The 23,220-nt window shown below is 41.2% G+C and overlaps 2 protein-coding genes and 1 long non-coding RNA gene across 3 annotated transcripts; 1 reads left to right on the top strand and 2 right to left on the bottom strand.

The window, feature by feature from the left end:
- Positions 1–1,146: 1,146 nt before the first annotated feature.
- Positions 1,147–3,504, top strand: LOC311498111. Its single transcript, XR_014699390.1, has 2 exons — positions 1,147–2,499; positions 2,870–3,504. It is a non-coding gene; the product is annotated as an uncharacterized lncRNA (long non-coding RNA).
- An 8,441-nt stretch (positions 3,505–11,945) lies between these two features.
- On the bottom strand, positions 11,946–14,222 carry LOC311497811 (uncharacterized protein; the record flags this gene model as incomplete). Its single annotated transcript, XM_084558176.1, has 5 exons — positions 11,946–12,371; positions 12,490–12,687; positions 12,837–12,983; positions 13,601–13,687; positions 14,001–14,222. 5 exons carry the CDS (start codon positions 14,220–14,222, stop codon positions 12,255–12,257), a joined length of 771 nt encoding a protein of 256 aa, XP_084414302.1. The 3' UTR covers positions 11,946–12,254.
- Positions 14,223–15,434: 1,212 nt separating this feature from the next.
- Positions 15,435–22,231, bottom strand: LOC311497812 (uncharacterized protein; the record flags this gene model as incomplete). Its single annotated transcript, XM_084558177.1, has 12 exons — positions 15,435–15,496; positions 15,947–16,063; positions 16,153–16,212; positions 17,242–17,370; positions 19,407–19,481; positions 19,972–20,161; positions 20,327–20,452; positions 20,666–20,817; positions 21,037–21,178; positions 21,564–21,704; positions 21,833–21,990; positions 22,066–22,231. 12 exons carry the CDS (start codon positions 22,229–22,231, stop codon positions 15,435–15,437), a joined length of 1,518 nt encoding a protein of 505 aa, XP_084414303.1.
- Between the last annotated feature and the right edge of the window lie 989 nt (positions 22,232–23,220).

Here is a 23,220-nt window from a genome sequence, read left to right on the forward strand (position 1 = left end):
AATGTAGTTATTCTTTGACATTGTCTTCATTAGACTGTAAATCCCCCCTTTGTCTGCCTATTTATTCTGTGCAGCCACAGAGGGCTGTGAGCTCAGGACTCTCAGCCAGAGATAACATACCATGGCTTATCTCCTCAACACTAAAGTGAACCTTCTTTTACAGCGACCGTCTGGACATAAGAACATCTTACGCCTTAAAGTCCCTATTTGCTTTTTCTCAGCAATAGATCTCCACTGCCTCCCGGTGGTTAAAGTCACACCTCTGTTGTTGTGAGGTTTTAATTCAATTGTACATGAAAATTTAATGTTTCTGAATCTTTCATGTCTAACATAAGTAATAATAGGCGTGTTCGACTTCATGCAGATCTGTGCAGATCTGACTTGACGTGATGCATGCTGGGTTGTTCATGCTCATAGACCTCGAATATAATTGGTTAAAATGAACTTGTTCAACCCAGCATGCATCACGTCAAGTCAGAGCTGCACAGATCTGCATGAAGTCGAACACGCCTAATCAGTAGTGCCTAAATGTCATTTAGAACTTTGACGGGAGAGACTAAGAAGATGAACTCATTCTTATGTAATACTGATAAAGAGTTTTCATCCTTCCACCAGTGGAAATGGTGAGAAAAAATGTTGACGAAACAACTAAATGTGTTGTTGCTGAGCTATGCACTGTGACAAGACAGGCCATGGTCATGCTAATGAAATGTCACCCAGTATTAAACAGTTTCCATGGTGTTGCTTAAGACGGCCCCAAATGTCTCTCTGTTTGTGCTTATCTGCTTCATCTACTTCAGTGCCAGAGTTTCTTTCCAAATACAGGAAGCTCTCTCTAAGTACTCTCCAGTATTTTTTGACCTTTTGACCTTGTGTAATTAAATGTTACATTTGGGACATTCATCATATTTCATACAATTCAGTTAAAGTCTTTTTTAATGTTGTCCAGCACAACTGGACTTTATGATGTGCCCTTTAAAGGAATGTGAGCTTTGACCTCACCCTTCCCCCCTCAGGGTCAGTGACCGGAATCTCAGACAGAGCGGGATCTTTATCTTCTTTTGCGCAAACCAGAAGCGGATACAGAAAGTACTGCAGACACCACACTGAGCATCCCCTCTTGCCATTCACTTTGGGCTTGTTTTTGAGCGTGCAGATAATAGTTACATCATCATTTTGAATGGTTGCTCACATGCTCACTTAAAAAGCTCTGCGCTTCCATATGACACAGTCCTTTGTGACAGGCTTTTAAAATCCTAAAAAAAAAAGTACGCTGGAAAGTTTTCCAGTAAATGACCTCAAGGGACAGAATAGATAACAGTAACGGTAAACACTAAAAACGTATGTGGATTACAAAGACCTTACCATATGGTCAAACACATGCAGAAAAAAATCAACGTAGATGAGAAGAACTGCTTTCAAAATAAAGCTACCATGTTTATTTTAGTGTGCAGTTGTTGCTTATCCATTGTGAGTCTGGATAATTTCCAGAGCTCTGCAACTTCAAGGTACGTACCAGGTGCTAAGAAATAATAAATCCTGTTAGACTGTACGCTGTATACATTTGCACGGCATGTGTGTTGCATGAGTTATTTCTGTGACAGCTTACAGACACGGGCTTTTGTAAAGCCAGACTCCAGCAGCTGCTGTGGATGCCACAGTGTCGTGTCTCAGTGGACAACAGATACTGACAGCACAGTGCTGCCATTGATTAAATGCGCTGCACTTTATCCACCTTTTACACAATGAAATGGCCCGAGGCACCAGCTTTCCTTCTTGAGGTTATCTCAGAAGATGAAACCCACATAAAAACTGCATAGCAAGCTTCAATTTGTTTCTTTTTCTGTTTTAAAACTTCTCATGCCAGTGTAAAAAATGTAATATTCCGGAGATGTAGCACGACACGACAAAGTCCTAAATCTTTATGTGCTTTAATGATATGTGGAACCAAAGCATAATTAACAGAAGTTGACATAAATATATATATACATATTTGATATACCATGACCTGTATGACTGAGAACCTTCAAGTTGACATAAAATGAGGTATTCATTAAGAGAAAGCAGTTGGTCCTTCTGACCCAGACTTTGATCCGAAAGAGGAGATTTTTTCGTCCTTCGCATTCCACCTCCTTCCATCCCTCTGCTGTTGTGTTGCAAACATTAGAGCACATCAGATTTAATCAAAATTAAGGCAAGAGAAATCCAAATTAATTAATTATTTTCACTGGTTGGTCACATTGCCGTTAGTCTCATACAACTCCTCAGACCACGCCCAAGATGAATAAAAGGGCACTGGTCTCAAAACTCCACCAGCTACTGGACCTAGACACTGTCCAGCGAACCATAACTGCCATCCACTTAAAGTAACAGAGAGATTTTACCATGGAAAGAGGCCAGACGCAGGCTACGGTCCCAACCTACCTTGGATGGTCCATCTTCAACACCTTGTGCTGTTGTCTGCCTCTAGGCATTGCTGCTATAATCTTCTCCTGCAAGGTACGTAACATTTCCTGAGCATCAGTCAAGGACCTGACCCGATATCAGAAAAAAACCCTGCACAAACTGTTTATACTGTTTTGCGAGATAATACATTAAAACTGGCATTTTACATAAAAGCGAACAGCACAGTGTGGTGGAATTCTGCATTTCTATAAGTTTTCATGAGCTACAACTTTTGAGGAATCTAGATAAAATCCAGAGGGTGTTCTGCCGTGACTAAATGTTGATTAACTCACACTGAAAATGTCTGTGTATGGATGCATGCTGAACAAAAAGTCACTGACGGTTTGTTTTTATTTTACCAAACTGAATTGCAATTAGGGTAAAACCAAATTTGATCCTTGTTTTTTATTTTATTTTTTAAAAGGCACAAAATGCTAATCTTCTTGGACAAGCAGCTGTAGCCAAGGATGCGTCAAGGAGTGCCAGGGTCCTAAACATCATTGCACTCGTCTGTGGAATAATCCTGATCATCATTTTCGTTGCTCTCAACGTTAGCTGAGTAAACTAAAGTCAAAGCAGTGAAGGTGCTTCCTTTTCTGCCAGAAGATGGATGGATCACGCCTCCCCACAAAAAACAAAAAAACAAAAAAAACAAACAAACAAAAAAAAACAGGCTGAAATAACAGGCTGTTTTTTGAAGAAGCATCTTCAAGAAACCCTACAGGTGCAGTTGCCCTTGGTTCTGCTTGTTCTTTGGATCATACCTTAACCTGGATAACTGGGAACCTTCGTAGACAGCCCAGCAACGCTTTTCCTCTAATGCACCTCCCCTCCCCCACGCGTAGGACCACAAAGTTGGAACAGATGTCTGTGCCCGTTCGCATGCATTTGTTCTTGTTTTTAATCAGGTTTCTGCAAAAAAAATAAAATAAATTGTGTGCTTACAGCTTATGTCTCCAAATCCTAAACTATGTACAAGTTGCCTGAGGAGAAAACTTTTTGTGTTTTAAAAGGTTTGTTTGCTTGTTTTGTGGCAGAAAATAAACAATGCAACCTGACTGTTTCGTGTGATCGGCAATTACAAGACGTGAGTCATTTTCTAAGTATATTAGAAGCACACACACCGATCAGCCACAACATTATGAACACTGACAAGAGAACTGAATAACTTTGACCATCTTGGGCCAATACAATGTTCTGCTGGGAATTTTTTGGACCTGATCCACAGAGGCCCCACAGAGGCCCCTCCCCTCAACCCACAGGACCCAAAGGCCCCCACTAACAACATTCTGTTACCAGACACCACAGGACACCCTCAGAACACACATGGCCAAAAAAATGAAAACAACCTTGTGCGCTTTACAGGGCTTTGGGGCTGAGCAAATCATAATGTTCACAAAATTAGTAAAAAACTAGATAGCACACTAATAAAGCTACTGATGTAGAAAAAGTGTGGGTTAAACCAGCTGCAATCTGGCTCAAATTTAAAGATATGTTCAAGGTTAATCGCTGAAAGACAAAAGAAAAAAAAAGGTTAAAAACATAAGTTCAGCATGTTCCCTCTAACTTGATAGGGGTTGGTTTTCCATTGTAGTGGGCTGTGAGTTCAGGACTCACAGCCAAAGATAGCATACCCAATCCTGTCTCCTCAACACTTGGGTGAACCCTTTTTTTAGAGCGGCCATCTTACAACCGTGCGTCGAAATGATCCCAGTAGAAGGAACTTTACTGAATGTAAAAAAAAAGGCACTGACGTTAACAAGGCTCCATCGAGTTGGAAACCAGTTATTTGAGAGGTTTCTGGCTCCGTCTTAAACGTTTTCTGTGTACATGAGGACTCCTTTTCACTGGTTGGTCACACTGCCTTTTGTAACTGCTTAAACCACACCCATGAGGAATAAAAGGGCATGGGCCCCAACCCCCACCAGCCACTGGTCCCAGACACCGTCCAACAAACCCTAACTGTCATCCAACAGAGATTTACCATGGAAGGAGGCCAGACGCAGTCTACTGCCCAAACCTACCTTGGATGGTCCATCTTTAACACTCTATGCTGTTGTCTGCCTCTAGGGATTGCTGCTATCGTCTTCTCCTGCAAGGTATATAATATTCCCTATCAAACTTTTATTTTTTTTGCACAAACTTTTGCTTCTTTCTACTGCTGTGATCTAATGTCCCCTCTGCCTCATTAGCAAAATCACTAATGGGTTTCTTTTTTCTTTTTTTTCTTTTTTTTTTACTCTCCTGTCACTTATCTTGATCATTGTTTTCTTAAAGGCACAAAATGCTAATCTCGTTGGACAATCAGCTGTAGCCGAGGATGCATCGAGGAATGCGAGGGTCCTCAACATCATCGCACTCGTCTGTGGAATAATCATGCTCATCATTGTCATCGCTCTCAAAGTCAGTGGAAACGCCTGAAGTCGAGTTTTTTGCTTGTTTGTTTGTTTTTCACCGGAAGATGGATGGAGGGAATCTCAGCAATGCTTTTCTTCTCATGTACCTACCCTCCTCCACACGCAGGGCCATAAATTGGGAACAGATGCCTGTATGTGCGCGTTCACATGTGCTTGCGGTTGTTTTAATAAGGTTTCCATAAAAAAAAAAAAAATAATGCTTTCTGCTTGTGTCTCCAAGTTGCAAACTATGTATGTGTTGTCTGAGGAGGTGTTTCTGTTTTATTAAGTTGCAAAAAAAAATAAAATAAACTATGCAACATGATTGTTTTGTGTGATGAGTATTTACAAGACACACGCCATTCACTTAAAAAGGACAGCGAACTATAGTGGACACCATAATGTTCATGGACTGGACACAAAACTGTATTCTTAGTATATAACCACTTTATTATATTTAATTTCCTGACACATTATTTAAAAGCAAAACAGTGTAAGTCCAAGTAATATAAATAACCTTGTGCCGTTTACAGTTTGGGGGCCGAGCAAGTCATAGTGTTCACGATGTCCTCATTCTGAGTCAAATGTGTTGCACGAAGTTCTCATGAACTAAGGTAGACGATTGTGGTTGGAAGACCGTGGCCACTAGATTCAGTTTAGAGATGCGGTCACAACCCCATTCTGTGTGCAGAGGTGGTTCTAGTGCATTCAACCCACTTCCTCCCCTGCCCTGGCCAAACAAAAACAACATTCGATAAAGTCCTCCTTGTTGATTGTTACAAGCGCAGCGCTTAAAATTAAACATTACAACTTTCTCAAACATATAACAAGAAAGAACATATATAAATAAAAACAGAGTACGGGATAATATAACTCAATTGGAGGAGGTGAAGGGCTCCTCATCCTGATGCTAGGGTGCTCCAAAACACTTCAGAAGTGGTTTGAGACAACACAAGCATAAATATAATCTTGGTCTGTGGACAAGTTCAGTATACAACTATAGAATTTGTATTATTTACAATAAAACAACACGACATCCTGGGCTAACATGCTCTATATGTATAATGTTTACACACATTGTTTACAACAAGTCATCCTAATGATTCAGGGCATATTAAACAGCGTAGAAACCATTCATAGTGGTTTCATAACATGTGGTGGGTTCCCCTGAGCTCACACTGAACTCTGCATTCACACTCACACTAGTGTGGAAGCAAAAAGGTGCGTTTGCGCAATCGCTCTCTGTTGGTCCTGACCCTCTTTCTCAAAAGACCCACAAGATTCGACAACAGATAAGTTGCTCCTTGAGGGGCTTCTCAACTTCCTTCATGTGTAAAAACAATCACAAAACACGTGAAACTACAATGTTACCGTGCATGGCATAAAAATTATTTGTCTTGTGACTGAGAATATGGCAAATTAGATGTTACTGGGTGTCATATTTTATCTGACAAAGCAATGAGAATCTAACTATGAAAATGTGGTATAAAAACACCTGCAAGTCGGGGCAGATTTAGAAATATGTGTTGTTTTTCTGTTATCTCATATTACATACCAAATCTTATCTCCTCAGCACTCATGAACGAGCCTTCTTTTAGGGCAGGGGTGCTCATTACGTCAATCGCAATCAACCGGTAGATCGCGAAGGTAGTGCGGGTAGTTCGCGTGTGATTGAAAAATTTCTTTTAGATGTTTGTCTAAAACATTTATGCGTTGCAACTCCAAAACAACAGCAAACAGCAAGACAAACCCTCATCTTTATTTATTTTTACTTTATATTTGCAACATGCCCTCAGTTCATATATCCACAGCCACGCACAACTTCAATATAGATATATAGATATAGATATATAGATATATAGATATATATATACAGGTAGATCACTTTGACTTTGTCATTGTAAAAGCAGCTCGCAAGCCAAAAAAGTGTGGGCACCCCTGTTTTAGGGTGACCATTTTGCTGTGAGACCATGGACTTACGAACCAAAAGTACCCGAGCACAAGGAACTCAACTTAACGTAAAATAAAGCACTGAAGTTAACCAGGCACTTCTAAAAATACAGCAAGCATCTTAAAACCTGCTTGTATACATGTCTCACCCAGTAACTTTCTGTTCCATAGTAGGGGGCTTACCGTTTGTCAGATAAAAGCACTTAAACCACGCCCATGAAGAATAAAAGGCCACAGGTTTCAACATCCACCACCTGCTGAACCTAGACACTTTCTAACACATCATAACTTGCATCCACTCAAAGTAAAACAGACATACCATGGAGGAAGGCCAAACACAGGATACTGTTCCAACTTACCTTCGCTGGTCCATCTTTAACACCTTCTTCTGTTGTCTGCCTCTAGGAATTGCTGCTATGACCTACTCCTACAAGGTAGGTATCATTTCCTGGGCATCAGATTTTATTTTATTATTGTATATTAAAATTTTTGCTTCTTTCTACTGCTTCCACTGAGAAAATATGTAGTGATTATTTTAATCTCCTACATCAAATACTTTGTTTGTCTTGTAAAATTTTAATTGCCACTGAAATGCAACCCAGGTGGCACAGTGGTGTGTTGGTTCACAGCAAGAAGATTCTGGGTTCCAATCGAGTGACCGACTGGGGTCTTTCTGTGCTGAGGTTGTTTCCATTCTGTCTCTCAGCGTTATCCCTGCGATAGACTGGCGACCTGTCCAGGGTGCACCTTGTCTCTTGCCCAGTGACAGCTGTGATAGGCTCCGGCCCCATTGCAACCCTCCAGAGGTCAAGCGGTTAGTTAATGGATGAAAAAGCCACTCATTTTGATAAATGTTTTTTTTTTTTTTTAGGCACAAAATGCTAATCTTCAAGCACTGCCAAGGCCCTAAACATCAGTGCACTCATCTGTGGAATCATTTTTGGCAGCATTTACATCATTGTCCAAGTCACTGAACGAGAGCAGTGAAGTCGTAGCAGTGGAGGCGCTTCCTTTTTGCCAGAAGGTGGATGGATGGAATCTCAGCAGGGCTTTCCTTTCCGCGTACTTCCCAGCCACCACATGCATTCAACTGTGTTTGTGTCAGGTTTCCATAAAAAATAAATAAATAAATACTTATTTATTGCGCTTACAACGTATATCTCCAAATCCCAAACTATGTATGTGTCATCTGAGGAGGAAGCAGTTTCTGTTTTAAAATGTTGCTTGCTTTATTGTTGTGTTGCAAAGAATAAACTATTCTTATACAAGTTCTTGAGTTTCCTGAGACGTGATTTAAAGTCAAAATAATGAAAACAACCTTGTGTCCTGTACAGTTTTGTTGCAGAGCAATTCATTATTTGCATGAAATGAATGTTATGGAATGAGACAATATGTTATTTGGCAAAATGCTGAAAATAAACTTCAATATATATATATATATATATATATATAGATATATACAGGTAGATCACTTTGACTTGGTCATTGTAAAAGTAGCTCGCAATCCAAAAAAGTGTGGGCACCCCATTTTGCTGTGAGACCATGAACCAAAAGTACCCGGGCAGAAGGAACCCAACTGAACGTAAAATAAAGCACTGAAGTTAACCAGGCACTTCAAAGAATACAGCAAGCATCTTAAAGGGGAACTCCGGCGCAAAATGAACCTGGGGTTAATAACACATGTGTACCGAGTTCGACCGTTCTCTGGTATTTGTTTTCATGCATTTGTTTTGTTAGTCAAATGTGACTAGTTTTCTTGCAAACCGCTATTTAGCGTATAACGCTAGCCTTCGGGGCACACTTACACAAAAAAAGAAATCGCTAATTCTATACCACTAACAAGGCTCACAATATCACCACACTTACACGGTAGCATAACTAGGGTCTCTACATGTAAACCGAAGCATTGAGAACTTTGCAAGTATACAGGCAGTTTATTAAAAAAGGAACACAGTACCGTTTATGTCTGGCTCGCATATCCAGGCGGGCGCCATCTTGGGGAAACTGAACTGTCTGTTGCCGGAAGAAAGCACTGAGAGCATAGAGAAGCACTGAACGAAGAGAGTTCAGTTTCCCCAAGATGGCGCCCGCCTGGATATGCGAGCCAGACATAAACGGTACTGTGTTCCTTTTTTAATAAACTGCCTGTATACTTGCAAAGTTCTCAATGCTTCGGTTTACATGTAGAGACCCTAGTTATGCTACCGTGTAAGTGTGGTGATATTGTGAGCCTTGTTAGTGGTATAGAAATAGCGATTTCTTTTTATGTGTAGGTGTGCCCCAAAGGCTAGCGTTATACGCTAATTAGCGGTTTGCAAGAAAACTGGTCACATTTGACTAACAAAACAAATGCATGAAAACAAATACCAGAGAACGGTCGAACTCGGTACACATGTGTTATTAACCCCCGGTTCATTTTGCGCCGGAGTTCCCCTTTAAAACGTGCTTGTGTACACGTCTCACTCAGTAACTTTCTGTTCCATAGTAGGAGGCTTACCGTTTGTCAGATAAATCACTTAAACCACTCCCATGAAGAATAAAAGGCCACGGGTTTCAACATCCACCAGCTGAACCTAGACACTGTCTAACACATCATAACTTGCATCCACTCAAAGTAAAACAGACAGATACCATGGAGGAAGTCCAAACACAGGATACTGTTCCAACTTTCCTTTGCTGGTCCATGTTTAGCACCTTCTGCTGTTGTCTGCCTCTAGGGATTGTTGCTATGACCTACTCCTACAAGGTAGGTATCATTTCCTGGGCATCAGATTTTATTTTATTATTGTATATTAAAATATTTGCTTCTTTCTACGGCACTGAGAAAATATTCACTGATGATCTCCGACATCCAATACTTCGTTCGTCTTGTAAAATTTTAATTGCCACTGAAATGCAACCCAGGCGGCACAGTGGTGTGGTGGTTCACACTGATGCCTCACAGCAAGAAGGTTCTGGGTTCGAATCAAGTGACCGACTGGGGTCTTTCTGCGTGGCGTGTGAATTGGTTGTTTGTCTGTCTCTCAGTGTTATCCCTGCGATAGACTGGCGACCTGTCCAGGGTGCACCTTGTCTCTCGCCCAGTGACAGCTGTGATAGGTTCTGGCCCCATTGCAACCCTCCAGAAGTCAAGCGGTTAATGGATGAAAAAGCCACTCATTTTAATAACTTTTTTCTTTTTTTTAGGCACAAATGGCTAATCTTGAAGGACAAAAAGATAAAGCTGAGGATGCGTCAAACACTGCCATGGGCCTAAACGTCTGCGCGTTCATCTGTGGAATACATTTGATCAGCATTTACATCCTCATAAGTTACTGAACGAGAGCAGTGAAGTCAAAGTAGTGGAGGCGCTTCCTTTTTGCCAGAAAGTGGATGGATTGAATCTCAGCAGGGCTTTTCTTCCCGCGTACTTCCCAGCCACCACATGCATTCAACTGTGTTTGTGTCAGGTTTCCATAAAAAAAAAAAAAAAAAATACTTTGTGCGCTTACAACGTAAATCTCCAAATCCCAAACTATGTATGTGTCATACAAGCAGTTTCTGTTTTAAAATGTTGCTTGCATTATTGTTTTGTTGCAAAAAATAAACTATTCTTATATAAGTTCTTGAGTTTCCTGAGACGTGATTTCAAAATAATGAAAACAACCTCGTGTCCTTTACAGTTTTGTTACTGAGCAATTCATAATTTGCAGGAACTAAATGTAATGGGATGAGACAATATGTTATTCGGCAAAGTGCTGAAAATATTTATAATTGAAAATATTTCTGATGTGGAGGAATGTGGCTGAAAGACAGCTGCAGCTAAGATTCTATTCAAAGATGCATTCATGGCAACAGACCTCAAACCACACTCTACACGTTTCCCCTAAACTGATGATGGTAAGTGACAACGAATGAAGTTATTGCGTTTAGTCTGATTCAGCCCCTTAGTCCACGCCTATGCAGAATAAAAGGCCATAGATCCCAACCTCCACCAGCTACTGGACGCAGACTCTGTCTAATAAACCATAACTGGCATCTAATCAATAAGCAAAACAGACAGACACCATGGAAAGAGGCCGCACAGAGGCACCAACCTACCTTGGATGGTCCATCTTCAACACTCTCTGCTGTTGTCTGCCTCTAGGGATTGCCGCTATAATTTTCTCTGTCAAAGTAGGTAACATTTTCTGATCATCGCACTTTTGCTACTTTTGCTTCTTTCTACTTTTCAATGTAAGACCAGCACACAAATAATAACAATAATAATAATAATAATAATAATAATACAAAAAAAAGCTTTTACTTCAAATTGAATTTCACATTGTAGAAGTATTATAATGTTCTACAACATTTTGGACAACAAGGAAAACTCCATAGGCTCAAAATATACCAGTTGATTTGTGATATTAATTTTGCGTGTGCATGGATGTATTCTGCTTTTCAAAAACATCCTAAAAGTGAAACTGAATTGCTCAGAAGCAAAAGAAATAAATCACATGATGGTTTTATCTTTTATCTGGTATATTTTAACAGCAATTAAAATGTAACTCATTCTGATCATTGTTGTTTTTTTATGGTTATGCTTAAAGGCACAAAATGCTAATCAAGTTGGACAATCAGCTATAGCCGAGGACGCGTCGCGCACAGCTAAGACCCTGAACATCGTCGCGCTCGTCTGTGGAATAATTCTGATAATCATCTACATCGTTGTCAATGTTACTGCAAAACCAGTTCAGCCGTGAAGGTCCTGTCTTTGCCAGAAGATGGATGGAGGGAACGCTTGCCTTCTTCACGTACTCCCCCTCCCCCACGCGCAGGACCACAAAATTGGGACAGATGTCTATATGTGCCCATTCACATGTGTTTGTGCTTGTTTTAATTAGGTTTCATTAAAAACAGCCTACAGCTTCTGGGGCCATTAAATCCCAAACTATGCATGTGTTGTCTGAGCAAAAAGCAGTTTTTCTTGCAAAAAAATAAAATAAAAATAAACAGTGCTTAATGGTTGTTTTGTGTGATGAGTAATTACAAGATGAAAAAAGGGCAGCAAACTATAGCAGATACCATAATGTTCATGGACTGGACACAAAAGTATATAAATAGTATATAATACGTTTATTATATTTACAGAGTGACACATTTTTTAACGACATAACCAAACCAAATATTCGCAATGTTTTCAGTCGATATATGTGAAAGTAATTATTATTTATCATATATAATAATCTTTCAGAATAAAACTCTAAGGGGAAATGTTGTTATTAGGTTTAGATTTTAAGATATGTTCGTGGTTACACACTGAAACCCCCAAAACCTTAAAGCTCGTACACTCTAGATGTTGTAGAGTAGTGATGTTTTCTGCATCTGGTGGCAATATGATGCATCCTGCCTCTATTTTTTTTCATTTATTTTATCTGTAGGTTTTAAAACTTTGCATACATATCACCCTAATATGGAGGCAAAAAAATCCATATTGTACGATTACCCAATCTGTTCATCGACCGTCTCCGTGACTTCGGAACTCCGCTCTCTCAAAAGACATTCGAGGTGGGAGAACAGAGAAGTTTCCCTGTGTTTCCTCTGAAGCTTCTCAACTTCCTGCATACATAATAAAAACCAAATGGTTTGCATGAGAGACAGGTCTGGTTACTTGCAAACATATAAATTCCTTATGAGTATGAATACAATACTGAAAGAGAAAATGTGCTGGCCTTACGTCTTCAGACAGCAATCCTCTGCTGGGTTTGTGAAGCCTGTGGAGCAGGGCAGCGGCATACGGATCAGACAAAGTCTCCTTTAAATCCCCCGAAAAGGCCTCCTGGTTGTGAAACCAAACACACATATTGGCTTCCTGTTTGGAGAAGTTCAGCCCCAATCTGGCCTGAAACAGCTCGCCCAGACATTCCTGTAGTGCCTGTAATTTCAAAACAAACAAACCGATCTGTTACCTCTAATAGTCGGCGAAAGACTAAAAGATACAAAACGCTGCTGGGTCTTTGACAGTTTTAGTTTGAGCTTCGATTTGATATCAGAATCAAACACCTAAATCCTTTTTGTCCGTACCTTGAAGAAAAGCCTCTGGAAGGCAGGGCTGGAGTCAGAGCTCATGTCATTAATTTTCACATGGGACAAACAGTGGAGGAGCAGGAGCGAGAAGCCTCCAACTGACTGGAGCCTTTGGCGACGGACATAGAGTGTCTCCTCTGCTTCCTGCAACATCCATGCTGAGTGTTATTCCTAGCATTGTATTAACTGCACAAAAACCAGTACATAAAAAGCAAGCCAGCAATCACAGTTTATCACGTAGAGACAATCTGTAGCTTGACTGTCTTATTATGCAGACATTATTATTATGTTACAAAAACTGATCCTGTCTAAGGGCTGAAAAGGATGTGAAAAACAAACAGTATGCTTGCGTGATTGCAAACTTGTGCCTGAGCAACAAAGTGTGAAACACTAAGAGGACCTGAAACTCAGAAACCAGCCACAGTTAAAAACAATCTTCATTAACCATAAGCTCATGTAGGAACCTTGGGTTTGTGGGTTTCGCTTGTTAGTCTCGACTGAAGGATTAGTTTAGACCGACCTACTTTCACTCTCAGGTTTTTCTGATCTTTTCTGCCCAGAGAGCTGCAGTCCTTAAGACATTGTTCTATTGTGGTAGTGTTATCTGAATGGTTAACATTCAGGTACTGAGAGAGTTTGATTAGCGTGCAGATGGAAGTGCGGCAGGTTCGACCCATGATACACGGATTTCCTCTATATATACTACATGTTTCCTATTTTTGTTTTTTGTTTTTTGTTTTTTCACATAGCTCCATGTTTACCTGATAAAAGAAGGAATTTCTGAAGGCATTGTTGGAGTAGTTGTTGTTTGGGAGACTGGCTGCTATTTGAAGGGAAATGACTGGTGTCTGTTGGAAAAGAAAACAACAATCCAAGCCTTTTTGTTATTATAATATAAATCTTAGTCCACGGTAAAAAATAAAATAGAAAAAATAAAGGTAAATAAATCTCATTTATGCAAGAAGAAATATGTACATAACAAATAGCAAAAAACACAAAAAATATCATGTAATGACGTTTCTTTAATGAACCCCACAATTCTCAATCTTTAACTGGCATACGGGGATAGTTGGAAGAGTTTCCTGTCTGAGTACTTGCGCAGACCCTCATAAGAAATGAACTGACTGTGTCTGAAAGCAAGTGGGAAACTCTGACACCAACCAGGTTTAGATTATGCAACGTGTGCATCAGGAACAGCCCATGCTGGTAGACCAGGAACTCTCTGGGCTTAAGGACCGACACGTCCAAAGGGATGAGCTCTCCCTCACATTCCCACTGAGCATCAAGGACGTCTACAAAACGTTGGCCTCTGTCTGGACAAAGAACAAGATGGTCACATTTTGGAGCGATGGTAAAGTAAGACTTGTTTAGTTTCAAGGGCATTGTTCTTGGCTTGTTTTACGTACCTTTTATTTAGCTAGTGTTGACGGCACTGATAAATCATTTAAAAAGTGTCAGATGTTGAGGTCTGTTAGTAACACTACCTTTGTTACTGTAGCGACCACATCCTGGCTGCAAGTTTTGCGAGTCAGTTAATGGAACTTTCATCTCATCAACAGGATATGGTTCAAAGGCTCTGTTCTGTCTGGCAGGCTACTTGTGTGACAAGTGAAATCACAATACACATTATGAGACTGGCTGTACAATGAATGCATGGCAGACCTTACGGATCGCCAATGTGTATGACAGTGTCGCAAACTTAGACAAATGAGCATGCTTTGTGGTCAAATGCTGTAATAAGGTATGGTGGCTAAGTGTTTATACTGTACGCCCAGCTTCTGGCTTGTTTTGTCTAAAATTCTACGTCAACAATTTTAAAATCAGGTATTCAAGTATTCATTACATTGCAGAAGAAGGCAGATAATCACACATGTTTATAAAAAGTAAGCAGAGAGCCATCAAACGATTGTATTTTATGCCAGAAATAAAGTCCAGGTTGTAAAAACAGTAGTTCCCCTTTAAGGCTGTGAGCGAGAGAGTTCATAAAAACCAGCTGTCGTGGTTCTGAGTTCTGAATATTTCCTGTGAACCTGTTTTTCTTCCTTTCCTGTTTTATTTTGTAAAATTCTTCCTTGGTGTTTCTTGTCTTGTGTTAGTTTTGTGTTTTGTTACTTGTGTTTTTCCCCCTTTGATTGTTGGATTGGTTTCTCCTTGTGTGCTCCGCCCTCATTGGATTCACCTGTGACTCATCACCCCTCTGCCCATGTGTATATATAGCCCTGACATCCCTTTGTTGTTTGTCTTAGACTCATGCTTCTTTGTGTTCCTTAGTTTTCGTCTTGGTTTTGGTTCTTACCTGTTTTTCTTTGTTTTTGTTTTGTGTGTTCTTGGATTGCCCTGCCTCTCAACTGCAGCGCCTTTAGTTCCCTTTAGTTAAGTTTTCATTAAATACATTTTGTTTCCTTCTCCAGCCTCATCCCGCTGTGTCTTGCATTTATAGGTCCCACCTCACTGGAAATTGTGACACCAAGGTCTATTTTTTTCCTAAATCGCATCACTGCAGCCTTTTCAACAATGGTCGGAAATTTGTTGAATTAAACCCTGAGTCCCTGAAGACATACTAACGTAATTGAACAATTGAGGTTCACAAAATGTTTACCAGATGTGCCTCATCAAGAGCAGCTGGGAGTCACGAAGGCAGGGCTGAAATCTAAACACTGTCAAACAGACCAGGAAAAGAATTATATTGATGCCATATAAGGGAGGCCTCTTAGGTCTGTTGAGATAAAAAAAAAAGGAGCATGTCACCGACAAGGAGAAAGAACCCCATCCAATTCAGTCTGTCCCAGAGAATTCAAACCGAGACAAAATCTGGTTGTGGACTATCCCACCTCCTTGATTTGGACACCAGCTTTTCAACCGATACAGAGAAATAAATATCTCATGCAATTAGTCCTACAACCAATCAGAACCTAAATCACCTCCATTGTGCTCAGATCATGTGTGTGACTACGTACCGCATAAAGCCCGCCCACACGATTTGATTGATCTGGTCGGGGCATAATCACATCCCAAAGGAGCAGCTCAAGGCCAACTTTCTGCCACAAAAAATAAATAAAAATGTGGCCCAGGGAACTAGATCTGGCTTCCAGGCTAATCCAACTTACCAGAAAGCTCCCTTCCAGATATCCCGACTTTACAGGCCCAGTCCTTCAGCTGTAGCTCCACCCCCTTCAACATCTGGAAGAGAGGCGAGAGTTCCAGCAGCCTTGTCCACTGCTCCTCTGGCAAATTCAAGAGCCATGGATGGAAGTTGAAGGCACACAAACCCACACATGTTCCAGTTATATACTATTTTATGTCATGGTATTACCTGGAATAGGGGGGACAGTGATGTGCGTAGGCTGAGCTGATTCCTTCATTTGTTGGCTCTCTGTTAGGAACAAGAAATCGCATGTAACCATCTTGGGACATTTTTTTTTAATTTGTCTTCATTCTTTTGGAGCTTGTTACCATTCTCAAATTTGTCTTTTTTTTGTGTAGCCATTAAGTCAGTTAGCTTAGCTTGGCTCAGTGACAGGATAAATGGGTAAACTGCTTGCGTTTCAAGGCGACCAACATTAGCCAACCAGCAAGCCTGGAGCTGACTTTGATCACAGCATACACAACAGAAAACTAAAAAAGCTGTGGTTAAAATAGGTGTTTAATAGGTGCGGCTATTTCTGGGCAGCCGTGAAGTGAAACTACTCCTTTCTTTAACACTTGTAGTGCCGCCCTTTGGTTATAGCAGCTCTGTGAAGTGTGAAGTTAGAGCTGTTAGAATATATCCAAATAAAAGCCCCGAAACAAAAGAGGATGTCATATTGACAATAAAGAATATTATTCACAATAAAGAAAGCACCAGTGAGAAGGATTTAGTGGTTTATAGCAACCAACTAAATATTGGACATTCTGGGCTTCTGTAGAAACATGGAAGAGGACCCACTTCTTATGTGTGAAACTCATTTTAGCCAAAGACAACTCAATGATTTGTAGTTACAGAACATAACAATGAATATGATATTGCATTTCTGCCAGCATATCATAGAAACCGCAGCTGGAAACAACAGTTACTACATGATTTTAGGTTTCAACTCACATGAGCTGCTGCGCAAACATACACAAATATAACATGTTAATCAGTTAGATGCACTGTTCAGGCAATCAGCGTTTTTCTGCAGCTAAGCTAACTTAAAGGAGAGGTTCACCCAAGTCTCAATAAGAAAGATATGATTTCCAAAATAGCAAGCAGTATCTTTAGAATTATTATTTGCCGTATAAACACAGACATATACGTGCTTAAATTCTTGTGCATCGTCTGTACATACAGTAGTTGACAGGAAGCTAACTCACACAGCTGCTCAGATAAACACTGGTTGAAAGGGGTCGTTTATTCAGTACTGTAATTTGCGCTCTGCCTCACCCTGGGAGTGAATGCCAGAAGATGCAGTTTGACTTTGCGAGTTGTGCGTCGGCGCCGAGCTGGTTTGTGGACCAGTGTCCTGGGATTGTCCTACATGGACGTGCTCCCTCAAAGACTGGGTGGAGATTCCTTCAGAAACACAAAGAAGATCTTTTAGAGGCTGTAAACTGGTGATCAAATAAAGCATCTCTTTGAGTGTAAAGTCGGCCCTCTAAAGACTATTTAAAGATGTCAAAGAAGACAAAAAAAGCAGACACTGATACTAACTTCAGGAAGATATAAGGGCTTCCAAAGAGAGGAAGGCTGGGTAACATCAATGTTAAAGTGAAACCTGAGGAAGCACAGATCAGAAGACCAACGAAGAAGAAGAAAAATTCTCACCAGGCCCACGAGAAAAAGAGGAAGTAGAACAAGAGCAAATCTAAAGTGGAATTATTTGATGCATATGATGCAAAAACTGAAGGTTTGGGGGGAAAAAAATGTGAGACAGCTGATGGACACAGGCTGTTTGGAAACCTTTATATACTGAACTGAAACTGGATTAGCGCAATTATTGACCGCAGGACTTAGAGAAAGGAGGATGTTAAACCTGAGTTTGGAGAAGTAACATGAAATCCTCAAGGAATTTGTAACTCATCTTACAGTTTCGGTCTGGGTGACATTCTGGGTTTTCCTGTCTGCTCACTGCTCTCTTGGCTCAAACTATGACACCAGGACAAATGCCTGAAGAAGCACTCCGATGAAAGGATTGCAGTGAGAGGCAGCAAGTTTTGGGAACAGTGCTTAGACCACGCAGTACCACAAAATAATTCACAGGCAACTTAAACTGTGTGTCTGTTTCCGGTTTGAACAGTCTTCCTTAACATCAAGCAAGAAGGTTCCAGGTTCGAATCCATGGTTTCTGTGTGTAGTTTGCATGTTCTCCCTGTGTACTACGGCTTCCTCCCACTGTCCAAAGACAAATACAGTATAACAAAGGTGTGATGCAACCTGTGCACAGTAACCATGTTGCAGTGACCGCAAGCCTTCTCATTTTACTGTGTTGACTAATCTGGGTCTGTGTCAGAGACCACAATTTATCACAGATAAATCACCAGTGTGTACGATTTAGTGGTATATAGCAGCCATAACTTCCCTTCAATGTAGGAGAGCCAACAGTGATTTCCGACCCCATCGAGAACCAGCGTTTGCTACTCGTGGCAGCGTAACATGGCACGGATGAGGACGTACTTAGTACGACCAAAGAAAAGTTCATTCTAAGCTAAAGAGTTCCGAAAGTGAGGATGAGTATGAATCATATATTGCATAGACACTGACGCGAAAATACCGTTACAGCGTGATTTTAAGCTATAACTAAATCATGAGGGCTTCACAAACATGCACAAATGTAACATGTTAATTAGTTTGAACAAAGGCTAGCAGTTTTCTGCTCTCTGTGTTTTTCTGTAGCTAAGCTAACTTAAGGGAGAGATTTCCAAAATGGCAAGCTATGTCTTTAGAATTTATGTTGCTATATAAACAGACTTACGAGCCCTTAAATAAATGGATGTGTATGTCTGGATGTGCGAATGTATGTGCATCCTGAGTCTATTACCAGAATTACTGCTTATAACTGATGCTACATTTTATATGTTGACCTATAATGAAGTTTCTTAAAAACAAATAACTGTTTGTTCACAAACTTAAGAGAATAAATCAATGGGAACACCATGAATTACACCATTTTTTTGCAGTGAAATGACAAGAATATTCAGTTTTGAAGTCATACAAGTAACAAAAACAAGTGAGGCATGCGATAAGTGAGTTCCACAGAAGCTTCAAGACACCTGAGGTTACTGTGACTGCCGACACTGTGTCTTACACACAAAGATAAACACATCCATCCACAAGATAAGCAACATCCTTTATCAAGTCCTGGGTCTGAGGAGGGGTTTGAAAGTTGGGCAGAAGCCTCCCTGAAGTAAGTTTATAATTTTCGGCCTTAGAAATAAAACTGCCACGGACTTGTTTTGATTTCTCACTCCATGACAAAGCCAACGTTTCAACAGTGAACATACTACTTCGCAGTATTTCTATGCATTCTTTGTACACGCACACATTTTCCACACACATATGCTTACATTCCTACGTTATCACAAGGCAAGAGTGTCTTGAAAAGCACATACCTTTCACCACGGGCACAGAGGCTGTCCAGACTCTGGAGGCTATCTCCAAACCATACGGCTGCTTTGTCGACAGTCCTAAAACACGTGAGAAACTGAACTTGAAAGACATGTCTGGCTATATTCTACAATTGCAACAAAGGACCGAAAACCAAAAAATGAATTGATCTAATCAAAGAGAGGCTAGTGTACTATATTTGGTGTCAAAGTATTCCTTTGCCTTGAACAGCTCTGCTTTGTTTCGAGCTAGTCCTATTTATTCTGCTGCTGTGCACACTTTAAGCACCAACATACACACTTTTTCACATTTGACTGAGTTTAGCATTTGTGTCCATGTTCCTTAACCATATATTTGCAGCGTTGCCTTGGTTTTGGTTCGATCATGGACTTTGTTGGAAGTCGAGGACTTTGAAACCTTTGAGTGACTCTTTATTAAAACCCAAAGGCACAGAGACGAGGACAATTAGCAAATAACAGCTCACAAATAATATCTGTATTAATGAGGAATGATGCTCTATCCACTATGTGTAAATGTGGTATATATCCTTATATGGTGCTGCTTCTGTACCGGACATGTGCTGATTACAGGTGTTGGGGGAGAAGCTGGTCAGCTGTTTTTCTTCCAGGAGATGGTTCAGTCTCTCCAGCAGAGGCAGCGCCTTCTGTTGGAGCAAACCCATGACCTTCACATTCGGCCTGTGTCCACTGCACTGAACCAAACCATAATCCTTGAACCAAAAGTTCCCGCACAGTAGAGCCTGGGCAAACAAGCAAGAAAGGGGTATGTGTCGTGTAATTATGTGGGCAAGTTTAATTAGTCTGTTCATCTAAGGTTTAAAAAGATTTGATGGGAATAAATACAAAAGAATACAGAATATGCATCATATACATAGGCTCATTTGCATTGAGTGTTATTTATTCACCTGAGCAGTGTCGGCACGTAGCTGAGAGAGGTGTCTGACATAGTGAAGCGCATTAAGAGCTGCCTCCAACTCTGTCTGTCTGGAACAGCACTGCTCCCACAGCTCTCTCTGTCTCATCTCTCTGTCCTGAAGGACGAGTAATCACAGGCTTGTTATTTACATTTGAACAACAGTGTTGCAGAGTGCACAGACTGAATCTCAATTACTCTCCAAAGCTCCCCTATAGCATATACATTTTTCACAGGTTGCCTCAAATGGAATTGAACATCTGCCCCAACTGTGTCAGTCAACAAGTGAGTTGCCAGTGCCAATAATAAACCGTGAACTCATTGCTCTGACCATAGCTTGGAGGTTTATAGACCAGTCTCCCGCCCGCGTCGTCCATTTTTCCTGGTCTTGCTGCAGCTGATCGACACACACGTCCACCTTATCAAGGCCAGACATGAGCTCTGAGTGCCAAAAACACTGCTGATCCCACTCCTCCTCATCACCTAAACCCACAGACGGAGACAGAGTCCTGAACATGTTGCCAGCCCAAATAAAACCGAATCTAGGCATTACGTTCATTACTTCACAAGTGAAGGGTGCGATATGAGACGCTGGCTTGAAGCGTCTCTCTTTTGGAAAGCGATGAATGAAGTGCAGTGCCGGTCATGACTGTAATTTCCTTCATGCTTTCTTTCATTCTGCCAGCCTGCCAGCTAATTTACCCAATGTGAGGATGTGTAATACATGAGGAGGCAGGATCAGTGCCAAGTGGGAGTGCTGAGCTGCTCTCCTCTGGGCCTCCGCCTGTGCTGAATCCTGCAGCTCCACGGCTGCCTCCCTCAGCTGCCTCCCTGACCACTGGGTCTGCAGCAGAGAATACACTTAATCTGAACATGAAAAGGAGGCACACATTTGCATATTGGCACTCAAAAGCCACATGCACACAAGCAGAGATGGAAAACACATACACTCACACATACACACACACACACACACACACAGGTACAATGACTTTGCAGTTAGCAGCAACTTTGCCCAGACAAACCTGAACATCAGCTTGTTTGCTTGCCACTCACAGCAATATATGAGAATCATCATCGGAATTATGTCGTGTCACCACATTCACACATCCCGTTTCTCATTTCCACATCTTCAAAAGGCTCCATCTCTTTGAATTCCTCCTTGCATAGTCAGAGTCCAGGCTATATAAGATATTTACAACCAAAACATAACCCCCGCCCATGCTGACCAGATAAGAGTTTGCTTCTGTGACTCTAAAGAGTGACTGGAATAGAGCCGAGTCCAGATCAGTAAGAACATCTTCCTCCCGCTGCCTCTGCTGCTGCCAGTAAGTGTTTCGCACGCACATTTCTCTCTGCAGCGCCTCTACCTGCCGTATAATCACAAAAACAAAAGAACTTCAGATTCGCCTCGTGCTATTTGACTGAATTCAACGAAAAGCAAGAAAAATAGCCGTATTAAAGATATCTTGTGTGATAGCACAGGTTAGTTCCTCACCTGCACACTATCAGTTTGGCTTGTCAGCATTAGCCAGTAGGAAGCCGTGATGGGAACAACATTATTTTTAGACACATCCAGCCTCGCTCCAACCACTGGGGCCAACAGACCTGTCACGGGGTCAACGGTCTGAGATCCGTAACGGATCGCCACAAGGCCTGCGAAGCATAAGAAAGAGGTGAGGATTAAATAAGCTATTTTAAAAATGCGCAATCACTTGTTTTTCACAGTACCTTTTCCATCTGGGTCCTCCATGGTCCCTGCCAACGGTATTGTATTCCCAGAGAAAAGGTCAATCTGACACCCGAGCACAGGTACACTGAGGCCAGATCCCACAGGGTCAGGGTACTCCATCCCCAGCAGAGCAGGCACGCGGATATCTGAGCCTGACAGAGGCATCTCCCCTGGTTTGAACAAAGTTTTAGTGTGGATGAAAGAAATTATGATGAACAAATATGAATGTTTAAAAGAAAGCAATTTGTGTCTGAGGAATCTTTTCTGGTCAGCGTCATAAAAACGTGTTCAGTGCCAGAATAACCCCCCTTGATTTAGTTGTGTTTCCTTTGGCTTAGATAAAACAACCTTTAGCCTCCTACACAGCTAGTCTCTGACAATGGACCTCAACTGGTTTCCCAGGAAATGGATGCGTTTCTGCAAGCCAACGGAGTGCAACACATCAAATCAGCCCCGTACCATCTTGCAACAAATGGCCTTGCAGAAAGGTTTGTCCAGACAATGAAACATGCACTAAAAGCACACTGGAGAAGGAACACTGCATCAGAGACTGCACAAATTTCTGCTGAACTACCGAAACAGTCCACATGCAACCACAAAGACATCTCCTGCCAGCTTGATGTTTAATAGAGATCTGCGCACCACTTTTGATCTCTTGAAACCTGCAGCAACAACAAGGGGAACAAATTATGTATGGGGAACATCATGCCAAGGACCGTGTTTTTGGCCCAGGAGACTCTTTGTTGGCAAGGAACTACTGAGGTGAACCCAAGTGGGTTCCTGCAACTGTTATAGAACAGACTGGACCAGTCTCATATACAGTTCAAACTGCTGATAGTGTTTGGAGAAGACATGTGGATTAGCTCTTGCAGACTTCAACAGTGACTCCAACTGTTTATGAAAGATCCTAAGGATGCACACATTAATCCATCAGATTATCCACCAGCACGTGCCCACTTCAGAGACAGCAGTTCCAGTTACGGATATAAAAGAGACTGGACAAGAGACTGAGACATCTTCATTTGCATCAGCACCAGAAGTAGATGCTCCATTTAAGACCACAGAGACCGATGTTTCTACAGACCGTCGATACCCCAACAGAGAGCAGCAGCCTCCTGTTTGTCTGAGTTATTAGGTTAGATAGTACATGACCC

The sequence above is a fragment of the Chelon labrosus genome (assembly GCF_963514085.1).
Source record: "Chelon labrosus genome assembly, chromosome: 13".
In the NCBI taxonomy this organism is placed as follows: Eukaryota; Metazoa; Chordata; class Actinopteri; order Mugiliformes; family Mugilidae; genus Chelon; species Chelon labrosus.